Source organism: Stegostoma tigrinum, chromosome 2 (assembly GCF_030684315.1).
Source record: "Stegostoma tigrinum isolate sSteTig4 chromosome 2, sSteTig4.hap1, whole genome shotgun sequence".
NCBI classification, from domain to species: domain Eukaryota; kingdom Metazoa; phylum Chordata; class Chondrichthyes; order Orectolobiformes; family Stegostomatidae; genus Stegostoma; species Stegostoma tigrinum.
Genome location: NC_081355.1, coordinates 60266050 through 60293407, shown reverse-complemented (window position 1 = coordinate 60293407; position 27358 = coordinate 60266050). Strand labels below are relative to the sequence as shown.

Genomic DNA, 27358 nt, shown 5'->3' with positions numbered 1-27358 from the left:
TTGACAGTACAATGTGAACAAAACAAACTTTAGAAAATAGTTAAGAAGGGAGTTTGACAGTGCTAAAAGGTACATATTTCTATACAAGCAGTCAAGGTAAGAAGGCAGATGAGCACAGATTTAAGCAGAGTATAATATCCAACCCATTACCGAGATATAAGGACATTAAAACAGAAGAAATAGGAACTGAAGTAAGCCCTTCAGCCCTTTGAACCCACACCTCCATGATTCTTGACTCCTTTGCAGCTTAAATATCTGTCTTACTGACCCTGTAGTATATTCAATAACATAGCCTCCATTGATCTCTAGACTAGAGAACTCTAAAACTGGATAACACTCTGAGAGAAAAGAAATCTTCCTGATATCCACTATAAATGGGAGACTCTTCACACTGAAAGTATATGCCGTTACTTTCAATTCTACACAAAAGGGGAACATTATCTCGGCATTTACCCTGCCAAACTCCCTCAAAAGCTTATATGTGTCAATAAAATCATGTCTCATTCTTTAAAATGACCAAGAGTGTAGGCCAAATCTGCTCACATTTTCCTTGTAAGACAATCCTTCATTACAAGAATCAATTTAATTATCTTTCTCTAAACTGGTACCAACGCAGTTATATCCTTTTCTGAAAAAGACTAATATTGTATGTAGTATTGTAGGTGTGTCCCACCAGTGTCCTATATAACTCTGCAACATGACTTCGTCATGTGTATATTTCAACCTCTTGCTTAAAGGTCTTCCTAATTAACCTTCATCCTCAATTCTGCTTTCTGGACCTCATCGATCTTCCTCCCTGTCTCGTTCATGCTGATATGGGAGCGCAACTTTTCCGTCCTAATTACGTGCTGTATCTGCATACCAACTATTTGTGATTCATGTATAAAGACATCCAGATCCTTATGTACTGCAGCATTCAGCAGTCTGTCTCCGTTCAAATAATATTCTGCATTTCAGTTGTTCCTGCCAAAGTGACCAGTCTTATATTTTCCCAACAACTGAAAGAAAGAAATAAAGAGCAGTTCAATATTCCTGATTATAGGGTTTTCAGATGAGGCAGGGAGGGTTATACAAAAGGGAATGTGGTGCAGAATTGAATGCAGTGTTAATTGAAGAAACAATTTGAACTGTGTGGAGTGTTGATGAAGTAGACGGGTCATCAAATAAGACCATATAGATTTGAACTGAATGACAAAGAAGGGGCTGTAACACTACTGAGAGTGTACCAGGCACACCAAACAGTCAAAGGAAGATAAAAGAACAAATATGGAGTCAGATCTCGGAGAAAAGCAAAAAGATTACAGCACTAATAGCAAGTGATTTCAAACCCCCTATTACCAACTGTGATAGAATTTGTAAGAAAAGCACAGAGGGAGCAGAATTCTTAATGTGCATTTAAAAGGCTTTTAGGTTACCAGCATGTAGCAAACCAGAGAGCAAAGGCTCAAGTCTTAGTTTCTGGGGAGGTTGGAAGGATATCATTTCGGAGTACTTTGGTGAAAGTGATTATAATTTATCATAGAATTTTTACAGTGTGGAAACAGGCCCTTCAGCCTAACAATCCACACTGACCCTTAGAGCACCCCACCCAGACCTATTCCCCTATAATCCACCTAATCTATGATCAGAGATAATAGGAACTGCAGATGCTGGAGAATCCAAGATAACAAAGTGTGAAGCTGGATGAACGCAGCAGGCCAAGCAGCATCTCAGGAGCACCGAAGCTTTTGTGCTCCTGAGATGCTGCTTGGCCTGCTGCGTTCATCCAACTTCACACTTTGTTATCCACCTAATCTACACATCCCTGAACATTACGTGCAATTTAGCATAGCCAATCCACCTAAACTGCACATCTTTGGATTGTGGGAGTAAACCAGAGCACCTGGAGGAAATCCACACAGACGTGGGGAGAATGTGCAAACTCCACACAGACAGTAACCTGAAGGTGGAATCAAACCTGGGTCCCTGGCACTAAGAGGCATCAGTGCTAACCACTGAGCCACCATACCACCCTTTTGTATAGTTTTTGTATAGTTGTGGAAAATGACAACAATAGACAGGAAATTAATATTTTAAATTGGAGAAATGTTAATTTTACTAAGCTGAGGTATCCAGTGACATAGATGAGCTCTGTTACATCTGGTTCTGATGGGTTACCTATATCCTTTAAGAATGGCTGTGGAAAACCTTCTGAAGAGCTATGTCAAAGTGTAAAATTATATGTACGACAGGAAATATACCTTGCGGGTCAGAAATATTTGTTAGTGGTGTTTGGTATGAGGGGTCAACTTCTTTGCAAATGTAACCTTTTTTTTCTGTTCTTGAAAACATTTTTCTGGTTTTTGCATTTTTTTTTGATAATGTTCCATATTCTTGCAAAAAGTGATGTTTGCGTGCTTGAATTGGATGTTGCTTTTGTTTGTGTTGGATCTTATCATTGCACAATCAGAACAGTGACTCCAAGCTTCAAGAAATGCGGGCATGCTCTGTGTTGATAACACTGTTGGATCAACTGGAATGCCTGTGCTTTGAGGTTGATAGGTTCTGATGGCTTCTGGTGCAACCTTTGTCATTCTGTTTCTCAGCATCTCAATTTCTAATGAAATCTTAATAGCCAATTTTCCAGTGTGAAATCTTCCTTCAATTGTGGAAGATCTGGAAAATATGAATCAGAAATTTTGATAACTAAAGAAAGACTGTGGGACCTTACAGGGAGGTGGTAGCTTAGTGGCAATGTAGACCCAGATAATGTCCTGGAGACCTGTGTTCGAATCTTGCCATGATGGATGGTAGAATTTAAATCCAATAAATATTTGGAACTAAAAATCTAATGAAGATCATGAATCCATTGTCAATTGTCAGAACAAACCCACGTGGTTCACTAATGCCATTTGGGGAGAGAAACTGCCATCCTTATCTGGTTGGCTTACATGTAACTCCAGATGCACAGTAATATGGTTGACTCTTAAATTCCCTCTGGGCAAATAGGGAAGGCAATTAATGCTGCTTGGCCAGCAATGCACTCATCCTGTGAATGAATAAAGAAAAATGTTAGAGACCAGATGGCAATCCATAAATGGATTGTTTTGATTGTCAATTAATGTTGAGGTTGGTTGGCTTGCTGAGCTGGATACTTGTATTGCAGATATTTCGTTACCATGCTGGGTAACATCCTCAGTGCAGCCTCCGATGAAGCATCGGTGTGTTTTCCCACCTGGTTTTTAAACTCTGGAGTCCGTTGAGCTAGATTCCCTCACTTCCGGTTTTCCTTCATAGTGGAATGTATATGGGGTTGAGTTCAAAGTGTTTATTAATAGCATGCTTTGTGGAGTGCCAGGCTTCTAGGAATTCTTGTGCCTGTCTCTGCCTAGCTTGTCCCAGGATTTTGGTGTTGTCCCTGTCGAAATGGTGGCTCTCCTTGTCCATGTGTACTGAGATGAGTGAGTATTGATCACGTCTTTTTGTAGCCAGTAGGTGTTCATGTACCCTTGTTGTTAGTTTCCTTCCTGTTTTTCCGATGTAGTGTTTCTCACAGTCTCTGCAGAGGATCTTGTAGATGACATTGGCCCTGTCCATGGCGGGGGGTGTGGGTCTTTAGTTCGGGTGAGCAGTTGGTGTTGGGTTGATGTGGGCTTGTGTGCCACTCTGATGCCCAACGCCCGTAGGAGCCTTGTGGTGAGTTCTGATGTGTTCCTGATGTAGGGTAGTGTGCTGAGTGTGTGAGGGTGTGTAGGAGCTTCCTGATGTTATTTGTGTAGGCATCTCCTGACCCAGTTTCTTGGATATCCGTTATCCCTGAAAACCTGGAAGAGATATTCTTCTTCCTCTTGGCATAGTCCTGTGTTGTTGCAGTGTGTTGTTGCCCTCTTAAATAGTGTTCGCACGCAGCTTCATTTGTGCGTGCTGGGATGGTTATTGTTGAAGTTCAGTACCTGGTCTGTGTGTGTGCTTTTCTGTGTACTTTCGTTTGCAGTTCCCCATTCATCTTGCCTCTACCATGACGTCGAGGAATGGGACCTGTTTGCTCTTCTCCTCCTCTCAGGTGAATTTTATTCCGGTGAGGGTGTTGTTTATAAATTTGTGTGTTTCCTCTAATTTGGTCCAATTAATAATGGCAAAGTTGTCGCACACGTAGCATATCCATAGTTTTGGTTGGATTTGTGGAAATGCCGTCCTGTCTACTCTTTGCATCACTGCCTCTGCTATGAGTCCGGGGATAGGTGATCCCATGGGTCTCCCAATGATTTGCCCATATGTTTGACCGTTAAAGGTGAAGTGGGTTGTGAGGCATAGGTCCAATAGTTTGAGCGTGTTGTCTTTAGAGATGGTTTCACTAGAGTCTTGTTCTTGTTCCAGTAGTGTTGTCATTGTTTCCCTTGCTAGTGGTATGTTTATTGATGTAAGTAGGGCGGTGACATCAAACGATATCATGGTCTCTTCAACGTCTGTCCTTATGTCTTTGATGGAGTTGAGGAATTCTTGGGGTGAGTGGATAGAGTGGGGTGATTTGTTGGCCAGGTGCCTGAATCTCCTTTGTAGTTCCTTGGCTAATCTGTGCGATGGGGGGCCTGGTAGGGAGATTATGGGTCTCAGGAGTACTTCTGGCTTGGGTACTTTAGAGAGGCCGTAGAATCAGGGTGTGTTGGCTCCTTCGGGTTTTATTCTTAAGAAGTCTGCTTTATTTATCTGTCCTGTTTGTTTAAGGCTTTTTAGCATGTGGCGGATTTTGTGGCCTAGTTGCAGTGTCGGGTCAGTTTGTACTGGCCAGTATGTGTTCTCATCAGCGAGCAGTGCTTATGCCTTGGAGATGTAGTCCCTTTTATTCAATATCACTGTCATGCGCTCTTTGTCTGTGGGTAGTAGAGTGATGTTCTTGTCCTTCTTTAATCCGTCCAGAACCTGTGTTTCCTGTGTGTTGAGGGTGTTGAGTTCGCTCCTTCTGGTTAGTGTCGGGACTACTGTCTGTCTTATCATTTGTTGTGTTTCTTTGTTGATATTGTTGGTCTTTAGTGTGGCTTCCAGTGTAGCTAGGAATTCCATTTTGTTGACGTCCCTGCAGTTGTAGTTCAGCCCTCGGGTGAGAACGGCTTTTTCCATGTCTGTCAGTTTCCTGTTGGAGACTTTTCTTATCCGTGTTTCTGTTCCGTTGTTGTCGTTTTTGTGGGTAAGTGTGGCTAGCTTGTCTCGAAGGGTCTGTCTTTCCTTGGTTCTTGTGGTCTGTCAGCTGATGTTGATGGTTCATTCCATGTCCATTATCCAGTTTTGATTGGTAGCTTCCAGGAATAATGTTTCTTAGCGCTTAATTTCTCTGTTGTATTTGTGGAGCCGGTTGTGTGAGTCGTTTATCATTACTCTTACCATCTTGCAGCCATTTTGTTCTGCTATTTTCCGGGCCTGTGGGTTGTTGATGGGTGGTTTGTACTTCGCACTGCGTGGTAATACCTGGTTCCTCTGGCATCCATGTTGGAAGTAGGGTTAGTCACTGGTTGCGCTCTCTCGTTTGGCGTAGTTTTCCCATTTTCTTGCCAATTTGAGCATGCTATGCCCGTAGGTCTCTAAGGTTTTGGAGTAGATTTGTAGCTTGGGTTGTGGGTGTTGGGGTTGTTTAGCTTTCCCAGCTGATTTCTCGTATCTTGTATTGAGGATGTTACCCAGCACGGTAACAAAACGTCTGCGGTACAAGAAACCAGCTCGGTTTGAAAAAAGTTTTGATGGAATGCATAACTCTTCATTTAGGAAAACACAAATTAATCAAAGATGATTGGTATAGGTTTATTAAGGGATGGTCATGATTAACTAACATGACTGATTTTTTTCAGGAGATAACAAAAAGGATTAAGGAGCATAGTGGCTTTGATGCAATCTAAACAGATATCAACATGGCCTTTGGTGAGGTCACAGGATCATGACAAACTGGTCACAGAAGTAAATGGCCATCAGGTCCAAGGTAAAGTGATAAGTTGAATCCAAAATTGGCTCAGGGCAGGAAGTGAAGAGTAATGGTTAACATGATTTTTCTTGTGGCTGGAAGGCTGCTTCCACTGGGGATCCTCGAGTGTCAGTACTAAGTCCTTTGCTTTTCAAGCTACTTGTGTACATCAATGATTTCAACTTGAATGAGATGGGAGGATTTACAGAAACAGTTTACAGAAGATACTTCTGAGCAAGGGTCTCTGGACCCAAAACATTAACTCTGATCTTTCTTCACTGATGCTGTCAGAAATGCTGAGCTTTTCCAGCAACTTTTTTGTTACAGTAGATACAAAATGTAGCTGTATGGATGCTAATGATAAAGAAGACTATAGACTACAGGAAGATGTCAATGGATTAGTCAAGCGGGTTGAACAGTGGCAAAAGGAATTCAGCCTGAGAACTGATCTATTTGGGAAAAGCTATATGAGGAAATACATAATGAATAGTAGGATACTGAAATGCAGGGAGGATCACAGGGACTGTGAAATGCATGAACATAGATCCCTGAAAATTGCTGGTCAGATTGATAAAGTGGCCAAACAGGCATACACGATGCATTTATTCATATTCATTAGCTGAGGCACATAGTATAATAATAACATAGCTAGAAGATTATACTGAAACTGTTCAAAAGACTGGATAGGCCTCAACTGTAGTACTGTGTGCAGTTCTGGTCACTACACTCTAGAAAAGATACGATTGTACTTGAGAAGTACAGGGAGATTCATAAGGATGTTGCCGCTATTGAAAAATTTTAGTTATGAGGAAAGATTGGATAGGCTTGGGCTATTTTCATTGGAATGGACAAGGCTGAGGGAAAACTGAATTGAAGTGTATAACATTGTGAGGGATCTAGGCAGAGTGACTAGAAAGAGCCTCAACGGAGAGTCTCATAACAAGTGGTATAGATTAAAGGTAAGAAGAATCTTATCATCCAGAGGGTCACGAGAGTCTGGCTGAAATAGCACCAGATGCAGAAACCTGCCTAACATTTGAAAAAGTACTTGGATATGCTCTTTGAAACATTGTAATCTACCAGGGTATAGATCAAGAGATGGAAAATGGAATAAAATTGGACGGCGACTTATTAGCTGTCACAGACACTTGGTCATTTGGTCTTCTTCAATGCTGTAAAATTTAATGATTTATATCAGCCATTATTTAATATCACTGGATATTGCTGGTCTGTGCTGAATGTACTATATAATCCATATAGTATGCATAGTCTGGTCATAAAATAATAGTTACATTGGATTTATTTATTTCTTTATTGATATTAAGAAAACTCTTGGGACTAAATTGTACATTTGGTCTATTTATTTTCTCTGAATTTGGTAATAATTAGATTTCACTAGATTTCCTTATATCCTCAAGCACCCTGACAGTGCAGGAAATATTTGTAAAATTATTGATTCTTAGTTGAGTGCAAATGTTTCTCATCTGAATTAATTTTACAGTGGTCATAAGCCATAGGCTGAGCTGTAACCAGAAAATTAATCCTAATGAGTATTAAAAAGAACATTTGTTTGACCTATTAATTATAAGGAAAGAAAAATCTAGAATGGATCATGATCAGAAAAAATATGAAAGATATAAAGAGATAGAGATGAAGTGTTGAGATGTCAATGTTGATAGAACAGCGGCACTGACAGGATGAAAAAGGCACATAACATGCATTTATTTAGCACCTTTCTGTATCTGAAGGCCTTACAAAAGAGCTCTGATATTACCACAATGTTGGGAAATGTGGTTGTTATTTACACACAGCAGGCCCCAAGCATTGACAAGTTATCAAATAATTGATCCTTTTTTTTCAATCATGGGATGAGGGTGTTGCTGACTGGGCAGCATTCATTGCCCACCCCTAACTACCCAGAGGACAGTTCAGAGTCAACCACATTGCTGTGGGTCTGGAGTCACATGTAGGCCAGACCAGGTAAGGATGGTAGTTTCCTTCCCTAAAGGACATTAGTGAACCAGATGGGTTTTTCCTGACAATTGACAATGGATTCATGGTCATCATTGGACTGTTAATTCCAGATTTTTTAAAAATCAAATTCAAATTCCACCATCTGCCATGGCGGACTTTGAACATGGGTCCCAAGAACGATATCTGGATCTTTGGATTAACAGTCCAGCAATAACACCACTAGGCCATTGCCTCCCCATGGCACTATTTGTGGGACAAATATTGGTTTGGAAACAGAGAATTCAACTTCTCAGAAAGGCACCTTACTTTTCAACTTAGCATTTTACTGCACTCCAGACTCAACAGGGAGTTCAACAATTTTAGATCATTACTGTGGTATAAGGTTATAGTTCTGAAGGGGTTAATGTTCACTTTATATTGGCCTAATTCTTCTATGGATGTCACACAAATTTTGAAAGTTGAGTCAAGATGTTCCACTTTTAGAGGGATTGTAGTAATTGTAGCTGACCAAATGTGTTTGCATTTACTGCTATCAAGAAATAAACCTTCTTGTTGTCAAAGAACGGTGGGTTTACAGTGGAGTGTCCTCTTCCACTGATCACTACCCAAGACAAAGCAAAAACATAGGAGGATTGGTGAATGGAATACCAGTTTAATGTTTCTGGTTGAATGGCCACATGCCTCTTGCTCTGTTCTGTTGACTGAACTTTTTCTTCAGTATTCAGTCTTCTCATCGTACTCCAAACTATTAAGAGTCACTGCTTCATTATTCTGTAGTTTTTACTCTCTGATCATGAGCAAAGACGTCCTGAACTCTAATGGCCATGTCCAACACATGGTCAGAGCATAACCAATCTGGGACAAAAGGAGAGTTTCTGGAAAAGCTCAGCAGGTCTGGTTCTTATCACCAAACTGGGATTTGCTAGGTAGTGTATGCTCAATTCGCGATTTGTTTCTTTATATATTTTGGACATCTTACTGATGTCACTTACTACTGATTTCCTGATTTGTTCCTTAAAATGTTAATTACATCCTTTTTATAACAGCTTGTCCCTCTTAATTTACTAACTTCATAAAGCTCTACTAAAATAATGGGCATCAATAGTGTAAGTTGCTTGTCTTTTTGACAATATGTAATGCCACTCCCTAGTGATTTAATATTGACCTAAACCCATCTGAAATATCTCAACATTTTGGAAAGTTCCAAAACAAATTAATATCTTAGCGATAGGCAATGGCCTAGTAGTATTATCACTAGACTGTTAATCTGGAGACCCAGGTAATGTTCTGGGGACTGGAATTCAAATCCTGCTATTGCAGGTGGCAGAATTTAAGTTTGATATAATTCAGGAATAATGTGTCTAAAAATGGTCATGAATCCATTGCTGATTGTCAGGATAAACCATCTGGTTTGCTAATGTCCTTTAGAGAAAGAAATCTGGTATCCTTATCTGGTCTGGCCTATATGTGCCTCCAGGCCCACAGACTCTTACCTGCCCTCTGGCCAAATAGGAATGGGCAATAAATGCTGGCTTAGCCAATAATACCCTCATCCCATGAATGAAATTTTAAAAAATACTGACAGAACTGTGTAACTCTACAGATGCCTGAATCAATTTAAAATTATTTTGAAGAAGCTTACCTCTTGTCTTTTTCTCCAAAAAACATATTATATCACCATGCTGGAATCGTAAAATACCATTGCAAGATACAGCAAAACAACTTAAAATGGACACATCGAAAATTCATAACAGCCTTTTATATACCTTCTGCAAAACTAAACTATTTTAAAACATTGCTGTATCCTTGAGTAAAAGACATTTTGCCTCAAGGCATCTTCACACTTGTTAGCAGGAGTTTATATTAGCTTGAGCTATTAAAAACAGCCATAAACCCATAACTTTACTTTTGACTTGGCCAAAAGCTATTTATCCTTACAGAAATTGTTTTGCAAGTAACCTGACTTGAAACATAAAATATTTTAACTCATTTGTTTAATCATGTCAAGATTATTGAAAGAAAACTCAGCCCTACAGTTGTGAAATTTGTGCGGTGCTTGCACTAATCGGCCCAAGCCTAGATGTTTTGTAAGACTTTCTACACATAGACAGGGACTAGTTCAGTATCTGAGGAGTCATGAATGGTGCTCAATATTGTGAAATCGTCAACAAATACCCCTACTTCTGACCTTCTTGTGGAGAGAAGGTCATTGATGAAGCAATTACAGACGATTGAACTTGGGACACTATCTGAGGAAGTCACGCAGAGATGCCCTGCTGAGATAATTGATAGTAAACGACGGCAACTAAACTCCTTTGTAATAAATATGACTCCAATCTGGCAGATGTAATTCTGGTCTGTGAAGGTTTGTTTTTAAAAATGCCAGAAAGTGATTTGAAACTGTGGCTCCTAAGTGCAACTATTTCAAGAAAGCATGTGACTGATGTCAAGTATTGGCAAGGCTGCTGTGACATTATTGGATGAAATGTTTATGCCGTTTAGTCTTCAGAAGACCAGAAAGCCACTGATGTTAGATCCTGAGTTCTGTTCAGAAGAATCAGCATTTTAGTTCAAATTGGACAGACAGCACCCTAACCTTGACAGGATTGAGGACTTGTTTTTGCCTGGTTTCCAACATGACCATTCAGTTGAATAAATTTGCACTGTTTTTGTACGTGGTACTGGGGAAAGTTTCTTTGAGGTGTCACCAACCTCTTTTGCACCTTGTTCAAAGCCTCCACATCCCTCCTATAGTGTGGGGACCAGAACTGCATGCAATACTCTAAATGTGGCCTAACAATATTTTTACAGTGCTGCAAGTTGTCAATTTTTATACTCAATGCTCTGATTGTTGAAGGCAAGTATGCCTTTTTGGGAGGTCAAATACAAGTATATTGTAAATGGCCAGGCCCTTAGGGGCATTGATAAGAGATCTTGGAGCACAAGTTCATAGTTCTCTGATAGTGGCAGCACAATTGGAGAAGATGACAAAGAAGGCATACAGAATGCTTGCCTTCAACAATCAGAGCATTGACTATAAAACTTGAGAACTTGCAACACTGTAATGCCTTTGTTAGGCCACATTTAGAGTATTGCATGCAGTTCTGTTCCCCACACTTTAGGAGGGATATGGAAGCTTTGAACAGGGTGCAAAAAATGTTTACCACAATGTTAGATAACAAGCTGTAGAGTTGGATGAACACAGCAGGCCAAGCAGCATCAGAGGAGCAGGAAAGCTGATGTTTTGGGCCTCGACCCTTCTTTACCACATGATGTCTGGATTGGCATGTGTTGGGAAAGGTTGGACAAACTTGAATTGTTTTCACTAGAGCATTGAATGCTGAGGGATGACTGCAAAGAAGTACACCAAATGATGAGAGGCATGGAGAGGATGGATACTCTTTTTCCTAGGGTGAAAATATAAAATACTAAGAGGCCTCAGTTTGAAGTGAGAAGGAGAAAGTTTAAAGGAAAAGTGCACGCAAGTTTTTTAGGTGGTAGATGGTTTTCTCTGATATCATGCATTCACTCTATCCCTGTTACTGTGCCACCTCCGATCAAGGCTTAGACCATAAGACCATAAGACTTAGGAGTGGAAGTAAGGCCATTCGACCCATCGAGTCCACTCCACCATTTAATCATGGCTGATGGGCATTTCAACTCCACTTACCTGCACTCTTTCTATAGCCCTTAATTCCTTGCGAGATCAAGAAATTATCAATCTCTGTCTTGAAGACATTTAACATCCCGGCCTCCACTGTGCTCTGTGGCAATGAATTCCACAGGCCCACCACTCTCTGGCTGAAGAAAGGTCTCCTCATTTCCGCTTTAAGTTTACTCCCTCTATTTCTAAGGTTTGTGCTCTATCAGTCTCACTATTGCCTCAAACATCTTCCCTCGCACATGTACCCCCACCCCACATCTATAACCTTGCATGCCCTCTGCTCTGCCTGATGATTCACCAAAGGCACCTCCCACCTGCACTAACAGTAATAGCTGCATCACCCATTTTCACCACCTATAGTAGACAAACAGGAGGCTGGAAGAACACTGCAGGCCAGGCAGCATCTGGGGGATAGGAGCAATCAACATTTTGGGAATTACCCTACTTCAGTCCTGAAGGAGGATAATACCTGAAACATTGATTGCTCCTATCCTCCAGTTGCTATGAATGTGTTATGAATGCTGTACAATGTGGTAAGGATGTGGTTTATTGAGGGTTGCTTGAGAGTTGGATGGCATGGTGGCTCAGTGGTCAGTACTGCTGCTACACAGTTAATAGGGAGCTGGGTTCAATTCCAGCTTTGGGCAATTATCTGCATGGAGTTTTTCACATCCTATTCATGTTTGTGGGGATTTCCTCCCACAGACCAAAAAATGTGTAGGTGAGGTAGATCAGCCATAGGTAATGCAGGGTTACAGATGTTATAACACATCAGTGGGGTAGGGGTGACTTGAGCCTGGGCTCCTGGTTCAGAAGTCATCATCCAGTGCTTGGCTGGTCATGGAACATTTTATTGCACTACATCCTCAGGACTATACTCCTGGAATTGGCCATCACAATTCTTTGATCAAATTGCCTTTATAAAAAAAAGTTTGAACGGAGATCCTCCTGGCCCCCTGTGAATAGAGAACATTTCTTTTTTCCATTTTCTTCACAGGCTTAGTGTCATAAAATGTGGAACCTGCTCGCTGCCATTGTGCATTATTATTTGGCGTTCTCACTTTCAGAACGACTACCAGCATCTGGCACAGACAGAATGCACTTTCACTTTCAGAGATGTGGCTGGGTTCAGTTATACAAGTTAGCTGTCTCTTGTGCTCACTTTTCACAACTTTGCATCCTTTTACCCAAGCCTAAAGCCACTCAACAGGATAATTACCCATGGTTGGATAATACAATCATTTAAACCAGCAGGCATCACAAAGTGTGCATGCTGTCTGTATCTGAAGAGATGGATGAGGGATAATTCTGCATTGTGATGTTACAGTTCTCTTGTGCGGCTCTGTGACGATGGACTTTCAATAGCCATTTGTTAAAATACCATGCAACAGCATTATACAGAAAATAGAAGCACATGGCATTAAAGGTAAATGGTAACTTGGTTTGAAAATGGCTAAGGGACACAAGAACGAGAGTACTATTGAACAGATATTGTTCTAATGGTGGGATGTATACAGTGAAATTCCCACCACTACTTAACCATAATCCCATCCCTACCCAAATCAGTTTTAGATATATTGATTTCCTTCTTTGACAGCTAAATCACCTGGTTTTTGGAGACATAGTTTTGAAGTCTGTGGATAATACAAGCATTTGGCTTAAAGGCAACAACAAAAGAAATTCTAAAAGATCATTCACGCCAACACTGCTATAGCCATAACTGGGTCAGTTTATGATGTGCAATGCTGATCCTATCAAAGGTATTTTATTATTGGTCATTCAATATAGCAGAACAATATAATTTTACAAATACATTAATTAACCAGCATTAGGTTTCATTAATCATTGTATACTGTAATCCACATTTGTGAATACTTTATGCTGGTCAGGTAAGAGAAAATATAAAAATTTGCATTGATGCATAGATGTGGCTAATAACGTAAGTCTTTGAATTCATTGGTGCTCCTATTACAAAGTAGGAAGAGTGCTTAAAAATATCGTTCAACAATTAGGAGTAAATAAGGAATAACGACACAAGATATCTAAATATAACATCTAAAGCAATCATTGCCCTGTGAGCCAGGAATTTCGCCACGCGTGTTGTAAGAGTTTGTGAGCAGCTGACTTAAAGATGCTAGAATACAGATGGAAGATTAATATTTGACCCATTGGCCTTGAACAGTAATAATATCAGAGAAGAGAGCCATCTGTTGAGTGGAGGAAAGTAGTCCTATGTAAATTCTAGGAGAGTGTTGCATACCAGAGTGGCAGTCTCAAATGTCATAAGACAGAGCTGTAAAAAGCTGTAAATAGTGAGGAAAATAGAGGCCCGGAGTTGTACTTATATTGAGCAGATTATTTGCAGGAAGAAGCCTGGGTACCAGCTGTTAAGTGAAACCAAGTGGAAAACTGTGACCTATAGAAAACTATGTGAGGCACGTTGCTCTCTCATGAGTTCAGATGAGCTGGCTATATCAGCACTGGAACAGATGCTAAATTAGTTTAAATATTTTTGGTCAAGGGCTTCAGTCATAAATGTTGCCTTCAAGAATCAGAACAGATCAACTGCTCACATCATTAGTTCATCAATTGCTGATATTGGAAATCTGAAATACACACACTCAGCAGACTGGGTAACATGAAGGGGAATGGACAAATTCCTGTCTTTTTTTCTGAAGACTGTCAAAATTGGAAAACGTGCATAAGCAACATTTAAATAGGGAAAGAAAAGCAGTAAACACAAGGCACACAGACGTAGACAAGGAATAGAGCGGCCTGTGAAATGCTTCAGTAGAAATCGGAGGTGGTTAAATGTAGAAGTGTTATTACAGAAGGAGTGGTGACTCTTTGCCAATCAAAAAGCTGGCGGCTACTCCACCATATTCATTTTCAGCAGCCTCAGTGCAAACCATCAGGCAGTCAACTGCCTACTTTTGTAGCTTCTATCCACCTATAAGTGAAGCTCCCACCTAAAAGAGCTGGCAGTCAATCAGAGAACCACCAACTCTTCAAGCCAAGCAGGTGGCAGTGGTAGTGGTGGTCAATACTGGTAACTGGTGCTGTCCTGGAGATGTCGGAGGTCCCAGAGCCCAGGTAATTACCCCAAGGTTGCAAGCTTTTACTGGTGGCCTCCTCACATGCTTGTAGGGACCCTCTCTGCTAGCACTCTACCAATAATATCTTTTATGTGACCATTATTTGACCATGTACAAGGGCTTCAATTTGCCTCTAGACATGATACCCGTCCTGCCATCTATCATTTATATCATATCAGAGTAGTACAAGAAAATATAGCTTTTACATTTTACAATAAAGTTAAAATTCTGTAGTTAAAATTAAACAGGAGATTTCAAAACACTTCCCATTATTGAAACAAATATGTTTTTAAATCAGTTTTGGCTGCAGGTCACATTACTGCTAAAGCAATCAAATGATAATCTTTACCTTTAGTGACTTTATTCTAGAGTAGGATTGAAAGAAAACTATCATTTGATGTAATTGCATGATTAGCCAAGTAGAAACTATTTTAAATTAAGTTTACTAAACCGAATGGACATCAATAATTCACCATTAGCGCCAGACATCTAACTCAAATGCAAAGAATTCACATTTTGGATCATTGTAGGATTGATTTATGATATGGATGGTGCCAATTTTCAATGGATGGATAGCTTACATTGTTGTATTTTGTATATGTAATTTGTGTCATACAGTAATTTTAATGGATCCATTTTATGATTGCACAAGGTACCAAGTATTGAGGAGATGGCCAGAAAATCCATGAAATTTATCTCAGTTATGTCAGTTATTTAAAGTGTAATTTTGAGTTTCCATTGAACACAATTTGTCTGTAAATGTCTGTTTTATTTGACGTTGATTTTGATTTTCTTATTGAAGTAGAAATTGGGATGAGTTGGTAATTTGGTTCTTTTCGGATATTGGTCTCCACAGGGATTAAAGTTCTAGTTGCATTAGCTAATGGAAACAGCACTTTGTTTTAATCCTCTCTGAACTTGTCATAATCTTCTACACCACTATCAAATTGTTGAATTTCTTTTGCTTCAAACGAGTAGGCTTCAAGAACTTGCCTGAGAAAGAAAACAAATGCAGAAGTTTAAGAAGGGAATTTCAGGGTTTTGGGTGAAACAACTGAAGGCTAGCCAAATAAAATTGAACATATTTCGTGACCAGAGTTAGAGGAATGCAAATACCTGTAGAAGGACGTGGGCATCCTAGCGGATGAATCAAAAATGGTTAATATGCAGGTATGGCAAATAATTAGGAAGAGTAATAAAATTTTATCATTTATCACTAGCGGAGTTGAATACAACAGTATGGACGTTATGTTTCAGTCACATGAGGCACTGGAGATCACATCTGGAGTAATGACAGGAGAGAATTTTCCTCTTATGGGGGAATCCACCACAAAAAATTCATCTAATTAATGAGCTGAATACCATTGCTTTTGGTGAGACATCAATGGGGTGATGTCTGGCTCCCAGGTGAAGTTGAGCAACATGTCAGCTTACACATTCAAGTGGTTCCTCTTGTTTTCAGATGCCTAATTATTGAAGATTTGATTACGGAGTTGAATGTTGTAACATTATTATAAATGATGCTTTGAAAACTGCATTGGTGTTGTCCCTACTTGCGACAACTTGTGTCATGTAAGGGTACCAGTTTGATTGTGTGACATGTTAAGTGGTAGGAATAAGGGTACGGACTTACTCTTTTCTATGGCATCTGGAGAACCTTTCCCAAACTTGAACCTGGCTTAAAAGTAATGGAGACTTGAAAGCTGTCATGTGGTTCTTTTTCTCCAGGAGAAAAGAAAGTAAATAACTTCACAAAATTGAAGGAACAGAATAAAATTGATACCTTTTAGAATAGCTAAGAATCCATATGACCTGCAGCAATGACAGAAAGCAAACTGGGTGGTCTATGTTCTTTTATCACTAGCAAATCTTATATTGAGTTTGCACAGATTGACAGAGGCAAGGTCATAGGGATTTAATCAGAACATTGAATATTTTGTGGTTATGATCTGGAATGTATGGTTAGCAAGGATGGGAAAAGCACATCAATAACTTTCAGAAGAGTTGTATAAATACATAGAGCCGTCAACTGACTCCTGCATTGCATCGATTTATGATTTTAGGATTTTTGACATGAAAAGTTGAAGGACCTGGAGCCACTATAGGTCAGTGAATGAATGGAGAATAAGATTTGATGCAGAATAGAATGCAATCTCAGTTTTGGCGAGTTTGATTTCTATTATGGTGCAGTCATATGAAATGACAGTGCTGATTGATATAACCTGTCAGCAATCAGCCTCAATTGGTCCTTATCTGGCCAAAATGTCAATTATTTACCCTATTCTTAGACCCCTCCAATGGTCCCTCACAAATCAATAACCGCCTTAGCCCTCTCAAATTGATTTTCATTTCAAAATCTTTCCCCTCCCCCATCAATAGACCAATCAGCCTCTGAACTCTCTGGATTGTCCCCCTCCCAATAAATGACCCCTTTGACTGCCTACTTCTCCAGCTCCTCTTTGTGCTACCATCATCAATGCCTTCCTAACCCTGACATCTCCTGCTGCATCACTGTCTCCCTCCCTCCCTACATTTCCCTTCTGTGCCCTCCTCCCCAATGTTCTTCAAAGGAGTAATCAGTCTGAACCAGCCCAGAGCCAAGAGAGATTGGAAGATGCTAAACAACGTCCCACTTATTTCTTGCAGCAAATCCTGTCTGCACCTTCATCGTAATACCCAATCTTTGCCTCCTTCCCCTTTTCCTGCTTGTGGCCGGTTGCCAGAGGCCCATCCAGCTTCTCAATATGGTTGGTTGCATTTGAGAAATGGTTTGCGAAAATGGGAATAAAGCACTCTTTAGTAATACAGAATTTAAGTAATACTGACAAAGGAGGCATTTTGTCAAAGATTTTCATCTTGCACTCATCAAAACAACTTGCATGAAATATGCAGTAGTAAACAACATTCATATTGCATGAGAGAAGAGTGCTGCTACATTGCTAAATGCACCTTGATTGGTAGAGGTATTGCCAATGAAGAATGTGCTATTTAATGATGACTGATTGTTGATTGAAAGGCAATGGCAAACATTCAGTGTCAGTGGATGAACTGGAACCATTGTTCATTTCTGTCTGATGCATAAGTAAAATGGGAAAGGTGGCCAAACCACGGTTTAAGGGAAATAACAGAGAAAACAGAATCCAAGGAAGAGGCTTATAAATTGGCTAGAACAAAAATAACAGATCTGAGGGTGGCAGCAGTGCACAATTCAGCAAAGGAAGCAAAACGGATTGATTAAGATGGGAAAAAGAGAGTACAAGAGTAAGTGTAAAGGAAACATAAGTACTGACTGCAGAAATGTCTATATGTCAACAGAAAGCTTGATGAAGACAAATGTAGGTCCCTGCCTGTCATTCGCAGGGCAATTTATAATGGAGGACAAAGAAATAGTTGATTAACTAAATATAAACTTTGGTTTTCATTAGGGAGGACACATAGGGCATACCAGAAATGTTAGGAAACAGCATTTAGTGAAAGGAAGGAACGGATAGAAATAAGAATTAATAGGGAAATGTTGAGGAAATTGGTGGAATTGAAGGCCAATAAATTCCCTGAACCTGGGAATCTATATTCCAGAATAGTTAAGGAAGTGGCCCTAGAAATACTGGGTGCATTGGTGATCATCTTCTAAGATTCTTTAGAATCTGGAACAGTTCCTACAGATTGGAGGGTAGCTAATGTAACCCCACTATTTAAAAAGGAAGTAGAGAGAAAACTAGGAATTACAGACCAGTCATCGGTAACAAGGTATAGAGCTGGATGAACACAGTAGGTCAAGCAGCATCTTACGAGCAGGAAAGCTGATGTATCGGGCCTAGACCCTTCATCAGAAATGGGAGAGGGGAAGCTAGTCACTTGGCATTGGTAGTGGAGAAAATGCTACAGTCCATTTTGAAAGAATTCATAACAAAACATTTTGAAAACAGTGATAGTAGGAACTGCCGATACTGGAGAATCTGAGATGACAAGGCGTAGAGCTGGATGAACACAGCAGGCCAAGCAGCATCAGCTCTACACCTTGTTAACTTTGAAAACAGTGGCAGGATTTGACAGTCAGCATGGATTCACTAAAAGGGAAATCATGTTGAATAAAACACTGGAATTTTTTGAGAATGTAACTGGTACCAGAGTTGATCGGGGGAATCAAAGGATGCCATTTATTTTGACTTTCAGAAGGACTTTGATGAAGTCCTATATAAGAAATTTGCATGAAAAATTAGAAAGCATAGGATTGGGGATGGTGTAAGATAGACAGAAAACTGGTGGACAGACAGGAATCATAAGAATAAACAGGTTATTTTCAGAATGGCAGGTAGTTGTACTGCAGGAATCAGTACTTGGACCCTAGCTATTCACAATCCGTCGAAATTATGTCAATGAGGGAACTAAATGCAATATCTCTAAATCTGTAAATGACACAAAACATGCAGAGATGCTTCAATGTGATTTGGAGAAGTTGAAAAAGTGGGCAAATGCTATACTGATGCAGTATTATGTGGATAAATGTGAAGTTATCCAATTTGGTAGCAAAAACAGGAAGGCAATTGCGAGAGAGCCAATGTGTAACGAGTCCTCGGTGCCTTCACACACATTGCTGAGGTTAAGTATGCAAGTACAGCAGATGGTGAAGGGGACAAATGGTATGTTGGCCTCCAGAGTGTCAGGATTCGAATGCTGGAGCAGGGATTTCTTGCTACAATTTACAAGTCTTTTGTGAGACCACATTTGGAATATTGTGTATAGTTCTGGATTATTTATCTAAGGATGTTTTAGCTGTACAGGGAGTGTGGTGAAGACTTGCTACGCTGATTTTTGGAATGGCAGATGAGGAGAATTCAAATCGGTTTGGACAGTTTTCACTGGGGTTCCAAAGGAGGAGTGGTGATCTCATTGAAACTTTCAAAGTTCTAAAAGGACTGACAGGGTAGATGTAGGATGTCCCTCCCGTAACCACCACCCACCCCACCATTGCAGGGAATACAGAACCAGGGCTCACATTCTAAGAATATGGAGTAAACATCTTAGGACTGAGATGAGGAGAAATTTCTTCACACAGAATGGTGAACCTATGGAACTCACTACCACAGAAAGCGGTTGAGGCCAAAACATTGTTTTGTGTTTTCAATGAGGCGTTGAATAAAGCATTTGAGGGTAAAGGGATCAAAGGATATGGGGGGAAAAACAGGAATAGGCTATTGAATTAGATGATCAGCCACAATCATATTGAATAACAGAGAAGATTCGAACGGCCGAATGGCCTACTCCTGCGGCTATTTTCTGTGTTTCTATGTAATTGACAAGCTTTGTTTCAATTTTACTTTTGATTCCGATTGCTCAAGATTTTGCTTTGAGAAATGATCCATTGAATGGCTGTAGTTTGATGCATTGAAGTAATTTACTGCTTTGAAACAGGTAGTGTTTGGGTGCATTTCTTTTAAATCTTCAAAGAAAAATATCCTGTGTTTTAATATGTAGCTTCCAATACCTGCAAGTCCACCATACTACGAGTCTGATTTACAACCCTAAATTTGTTGTCAACATACATTTATACGCATGCAAGATTATGTAGCAAAAACTGTCCAATTGCAGAGTGACATCTAATGTTTGCCATTAGTAAGTGACAGCTGTTTGTTATTGTCAGTACCTGATTGATTGAGAATAGCCAAATAGACATAATAAAATGTGAGGCTGGATGAACACAGCAGGTCCAGCAGCATCTCAGGAGCTTTAGTGCTCCTGAGCCTACTGTGTTCACCCAGCCTCACATTTTATTATCTCGGATTCTCCAGCATCTGCAGTTCTCATTATCACTGAGACAAATAGACATGTTGTTTGCTAAGCTCTATCTTAATGATGCACAGCACATACCTGGTATCACACTGGCTCTGAAATTCATACATTATAGCACTTAACTGTGAAAGATGCACAGTGTCTTTTGGCTGGACAGCAGCATCTTGCTGGTGGCAAACACCACTCATGTTGCCAGATATGACCTTAGAACTATTCTTGAACTATTCCACAAGGTAAAGTGAGAAATGATCCGGTCAGGCAATTTTGATCTGGTGTTGAAACCCTATTTCAGGATCAAGCTTGCAAAGTGAACTTTTGATCTTGAAAAGTGCCCAGTCTACCTCAGCTTGCCCTGAAGGGGAAAGGTATCTCAAATGTTTGAAGAACAAGTGAAGCTAACTGTTTCATGCTGCTACTATGCAGTCACAGCAATAGTGTTGGCTAAACTCAAGTTCTTAGCTCAGACCTGGTTCCCACTTTTCCTCTGGTAATCAGGACTTGGGACATGTTTTTTCTCCTCTCCTTTGCTCTACTTCTTAACTGAAAATACAAAAATGGTTTAATTAGGTAGTTCTGCTGCTTGGTACTTTATAAATTGTCATTGTTATTAAATTCATTATTTAAACTATCAATTTATTGCTTAGGAATTGTTTATTTCTTTCACAAAATTTGTGTTTACTGTCTGGCAAACATTGTCTTTTTGAAATTTGCTCATCAGCCCCACGCAGAAACAAAAAATAGGAACACGAGTAGATCATTCAACCTATGGAGGCCAATCCGTTATTCAACATAATCATGACTGATCCTCTATCTCAACACAAATTCCTGCTCTTCCCCCATATCTCTTAATACATTTCATTTCTAAGAATCTTCTTCTTTTCAGTAACTTGGCCTCCACAGTCTTCTATGGTACAGAATTCAACAGGGTCATCACCCTCTGTTTGAAGCAATCTCCCCTGATCTCTCTTTAATTTGACCCACCTCATATCTTAATGTCATGACTCTTTGTACATTCTGTCTAAGGTAAGAAAATCAAAACTACACCATCTAGGTCTTATTTCAACAAGGTCCTGTGCAATTGCAATAAGATTTCCTTGTTCATGTACCCAACCCTCTTGCACTGAAAACCAACATACCATGACTTTCCTAACAGTTTGCTGTATTTGCATGTTTGCTCTGAGCGACTGGTGTACAAGAATATGCTGGATACTTTGTACATTTTGTAATACTCCACCAGTGTTTTTCCTACCAGTATTGACAAATGCACTCTTATCTATGTTAAACTGTATTTGCCATGCATATGTCCACTCAATAAACTTGTCTACATAGCCTTGAAGATTTTTAAATCAACTTTACCACTCTCAATGTTTTGGTGTCATCAGCAAACTTGGAAATATTACATTTGATTCCCTCATTCAAACTGTTGATATATATTTTGAATAGTTGGGGCCCCAGGCATTTATCTCTGCAGCACCCACTTGTCACCATTTTCCACTCTTACGTTTACTCTACATTTCGTGGTTGCTAACCGATTCTAAACCCATGCTGGTTAATCATCTACAATTTGCTTTGTTATCACACAAAAATCTCATGTGGGATTTCATCAAAGCTTTCTGAAAATCAAAATACACCATATCCATTGGTGCTCCCTCATTTATTCTATTTTATTTGATTTTCATTTTTTCATTTATTTTACTTGTGACCTCAAAAAATGGCAGTAGGTATGTCGAACATAATTTTCCTTTCACCAATCCATGTTGACTTTGTGCTATCATGTTGTTACTTATTAGGTGTCATGATATGTCATGCTTTATAAAACTCCAGTGTTGTTGCTATTACTGATTGATCGTAGGCTAACCACTAATTCCCTATTCGCTCCCTTCCTTCTTTTTAAATAGTGGAGTAATAATCGCCACTCTCCAATCCACTAGAATGGTTCCAGAATCTATAGAACTTTGGCAAATGACAACCAATGCATCCACTATTTCCATGACCACCTCTATTAGCACACTGGGAATGTAGATAATCAGGCCCTGAAAATTTATCAGACTTCAGCCCCAATAATTTCTCCAGCATTTTGATTCTAAAATATAAATAATTCCCTTCAAACATGTGAATTCCACCAGCTGCCATAGTGGATTTAGCATCGAGCCTCTAGATTGACAATACCTTAAAAAATCATTTCTCCTTTAAGTTAATTAGCACCTTGTAATTTTGGACTAGATTTGTGTTGAAGGGGCAGACCCCCTTTGAATTTGGGTCTGTTTCTTCATCCCGTAATGATATGAAAAGGAGGCAGATTGCCTGAAGATGTAAGTACATTTGAATTCCAATTTGTTGTCTCTTGCACTTCTAGCAATCATTTAATTCTAAATTAGAATTTCCTTACAAGTTCAAGATGCTATGATTGCCAACTAATATTCCCATTAACAATCCAACTATATCAAACAATATATAATAAAAATGCAACACTTTATTAAATAAGTACAAAATTTATCCATATATATGTATATACACACATGGGTACACAGTGCAATTTCAGTTAAATAAATTCTTATGGCTATAATTACAAGCTAAGTTCATTTAATGCCATACAAAGACTTCTAAAATCTAGATTAGGTTAGGTTTAGTTCAGTTACCCCAGCTGATAAGTTGGCATGACAATAAATTTGCCAGTGTTGGCAACTTCTCTACATTTAGTAATTACTTTAAAATGTTCAAGTCAACTTATTCTATAGGTCCTTTTGTAGCCCAGGCTCTTTCCCAAAGCAGGTTTAGAGTTGATCTTGTATTCCAGTCAGTGGTTTATCAAAGCCTACATATGCAAATTGCATTCAAAATGGATTATTTTTGGCACATATCTTGGCCATTAATTCTTCTGCCCCTTCACAAAATCAGATACAATACTGTTTTCAACTTGTTATCACTTCAACTTCAGAAACATTGGACTGGAACAGCTAAAATAATGATAGGTGCATGGATTAGTGTGTACAGACCAAGCAGAAACAACTCTGCTGCTAAAAACAGAGGTGAGAAGTGTTTCTGTTGCAACATCCTCAAATTAGCTGACACGCTAAATAAAGTTCAGTGGCACTCTCTATGGATCAGATTTAAAACAGAATTACATTATAGATGTATAGGTTCTGAAATAGATTAAAATTAAATCCATTGCTTTCATCATCAAAATTATTTATCACATCATAAATTATATTAAATTCATACATTATTAGATTTGGGCTGACTGGATCTGCTTTCAGGTGCTTTTTTTAAATGATTATATTAATTAGTAGCTCAAATGAAAGTAAAATACTGCAGATGCTGTAAATCTAAAACCAGCAGAAAATACTGGAGAAACTCAAGTCTGGCAACATCTGTGGACTGAAAAACAGTGTCATGTTTTGCATTTGATTTGGTTCTTCTTCAGCGAAGAACTAAATTTGCTGAAACATTATTCTATTTTTCTCTGCACAAATGCTGCCAGACCTGCCTGAGATTTCTCCAGCATTGCTGGGCACCTCTCAGCTGTTTAAGCCCATTGTGCCTTTGCACGATCCCTAACATGTAAAATGTACCAAATTCAAGCAGATTCTGCACGAAGAAAAGTCTCTGTATCAATCACTTTTAGATGACATTAAGAACTCAAATTTACAAAATACGGAACAGGCAATTATTTTCAGGACAAACTCAATGACATCAATCATAAAGGGTGATCAGTGTTTCAAGTTAATTTGTAAATAGTCAGACCCTGGTGGTCATTTTGCTAGCTAGGACGTGTTCAAGGAATAAGTTGACATATTTGAACTCCAAGATACTTGGATTAAAAACACCCGCTAAATATGCCACTACCTTCAAACATGCATGCAGAAATGTACCTCCATTGTCCATTACAGAACACACACATTAAAGTTTTGAGATTTAACAGAATGCAGTTCAACTGAAAGCAATGGGCTTGACTGAAACTGAAACAAACTAATATTTTGCTGCATATTTCATTTGTGGTGAAAGATGACCCAAAAATCTCATATTTCTTCCTTTTCAAACAACATTATGAGAAGTAATTTATCATTATACTACTTCATCAGATTCTAAATTATATTCTTCGTACAAAGCATCTAAAATCTCTATTTGCTTCCCCATGGCTGGAAGATATTGGCTTAAATCTCTCTTCATTCCTTCATAGAATGCCTCATTCTGTTCATCTCCTTCATTCACAGCAAGGGCTGCCATAAACCCTTCATAAAATGGAGCTGCTCTTAATGCCAACTGTGAATGTGAGAATAAAGCAATCACATTTATTCACTATTTCACTGGAAAAAAGAATTTTCAAATGTACAAAACATGTTTGGAAAGAAAAACTTACTGCAAAGACACCTCTAACGACCCAACCGTGATACTGACGCAACGTTCTACCATACGACGTGTCTAAACAAGGGAACCAAAAAAAGGTTGACTGGAGATTATAAAACGTACAATACATAAAAGTTGACACAACTGAAGGAGCCAGTGTTCAGTTTGAAGCACATCAACAATCTGTCAAATGATAAACTGACACCGTGAAATACAAAAAATTATAATCAACAAATGCAGAACCTACAGCTATTGCCAAAGTCCAGAGGCAGTACGCAGAATGTACTGCACACAGCACTGGCTTTAAAATTAATCAACAATAAAATTATATGTAAATTTAGTCACATAAAGGAGTTATCAAATCTCCCATTAATCACTGTCATCATTTATAATCAACTTGTGACTGGATCATGGCATCCCCCAGGATCACAGGACTGAGATTGCAAGAAAATGAACCATTCTTCAACTTTTGAACTGAATACATCTGTAGAAGAGTAGAGTAGATCAACTTAATATTCTTGTTCTTAAACAGTCAATTATAACAATTAAAAATTATGTGCAATGACGTAGTGGTAACACAACTGGACTAACACTCCAGACAATCAGGTTTCTAGTCTGAGGTCATGGGTTCAACTCTCAACACAGGAGTGAGAATTCAATTCAATTAATAAAGCTAAGATTATGAGCTAGTTTAATCATGACCAATGAAATCAACTTTGGTAGTTGCAGAGAAATCCATCTGGTTCACTAATGTGTTTAATGGAAGGAGAGCTGCAGTCCTTACCTGTTCTATCCTACATGTGACTCCAGGCCCTCAGAAATATGGTTGACTTTCAAGTGTCCTCTGAAATGGCTTAGCACATCATCCAATTGCATCAAACAGCCACAAAGTATAAAGAAAGGAATGAACACCTAGCATTGAGCCAGGTGCCAGAAATGACAACTTAAAACCCGGCACTGTCAATACTGAATAGACATCTTTACTAACATCGGACGGTTTATGCCAACATTAGAAGAAGAAGTGACAGTCTGACATTGTCAGTTAAGTAGGATTCTGAGAATTTGACAATGGCCTCAATACTACCATACCATTCTTGAGATGTCACACCCCACTGGCAATTCAGTCCAACCAGAGTTGGGAGTCAGGAGGGAGATTCCTGGTATTCCTCAACAATAAATCCAGATTCTGTGGAATCTCACAGCCTCAGATCAAACATGGGCAAGGAAATATCCTCTCATTACTCCCTATTATCCTCCTTGGTTAGTGAATCAGGTCTCCTCCATAATGAGTACCACTAGAGAGAGAGAGTAGCAAGGGCACGGATTGTTCTCTGGGTGGGAAACTTCAATGTACATTGTCAAAGGTACCATGGTAGCACCACCACAAACCCTTTTGGTTGAATCCTAAAAGACATAACTATTAGATTGGTTCCCTCAGTACCTCCCACAGACCCAGAGAGGAAAATTGTGACCCCATCCTCACTATTCTAATTGGCGTAGATACATCCAATCTTTTTTTTAAGACAGTAATGCAAAAAGGAAAGATCACTTTTTATCATGTTATACTAGTGTGCAATGGCAGTGTCACTGGTCTAGTAATCTGGAGGCCCAGGCTAATGCTCGGGGTATCGTTTCAAAATCCACCATGACAGCTTGTGCAATTTTAATTCAATCAATAAATCTGAAGTTGAAAGCTTGTCTTAATTAGGGTGATCACAAGACTAGGAGTTGTTCTAAAAACCCATCTGGTTCACTAATGTTCTTCAGGGAAGGAAATTTGTCGTCCTTACCTGGACTGGATTACATGTGACTCCAGTCCCACAGTAATGTGATTGACTCCTGCCTGCTGAAAAGGCTCAGCAAGCCAACCAGTTCAAGGGCCGCGAGAGATAGGCAGAAAATGCTGATAACCACATCCCATTAAAGACTAAAGAAAACAAAATCACATTGCGCTGGCCCACTTAAATCTTTTAAGCTAATTAAAGAATACTATATTAAACAGTAGAACTATATGGAGGAGACATATCATCAGACTGATTATTTTAAGGATTACAGGATAAATGGGGGCCTTGTGCCTGCTTGGGTAGATATAAATGCCTCACATTACCATTCAAAGAGCAGCATTTATTGTTCAGCCCCTTAAGGTCACAGCTCATTCCTACTGTCACCTGTAATAACACTGACTACACTTTAAGGTCAATTCATAAGCTGTAAAATACAATTGAACTTTCAAAGGCTACAAATAGCAATATGTAAACACAAATATTTCTGTCTTAATTATAGATTTTTAACAAAGCAAAAAATAGGTGGAGAAAACCATTTGAATGACAGAAAAGTCATGGAAAGAAACTATTTTTGCTTTGTTTGGTCTGTTTGCCAGAGTGAAAGGACGACAACATTCACAGTAAGACAATGGGGAGCCTGATTGCTGCACAGAGCCTGAATATTGTTATTTATAGATTAGGAACCTTTAGCCCAACTCCTAATCATCAAACGTCGGACTTTACAAAAAAAACGTCCCCACAATATTGCTACTCCAATGAGAAAGGAAACACAACT

The 27358-nt window shown here is 39.2% G+C and overlaps 1 protein-coding gene across 5 annotated transcripts in view; it reads right to left on the bottom strand.

The window, feature by feature from the left end:
- Positions 1 to 22905: 22905 nt before the first annotated feature.
- plekha8 (pleckstrin homology domain containing, family A (phosphoinositide binding specific) member 8) overlaps positions 22906 to 27358 on the bottom strand; it is a 68142-nt gene continuing 63689 nt past the window's right edge. For all 5 annotated transcript variants that reach the window (XM_048561506.1, XM_048561517.1, XM_048561535.1 and 2 more), the window contains 2 exons: positions 24813 to 24874; positions 22906 to 24715 (listed from right to left, as the gene is read on the bottom strand). In XM_048561506.1, coding sequence (XP_048417463.1) covers positions 24518 to 24715; positions 24813 to 24874 — 260 coding nt within the window. In that variant the 3' untranslated portion in view covers positions 22906 to 24517. The remainder of the gene's footprint in view (positions 24716 to 24812; positions 24875 to 27358) is intronic.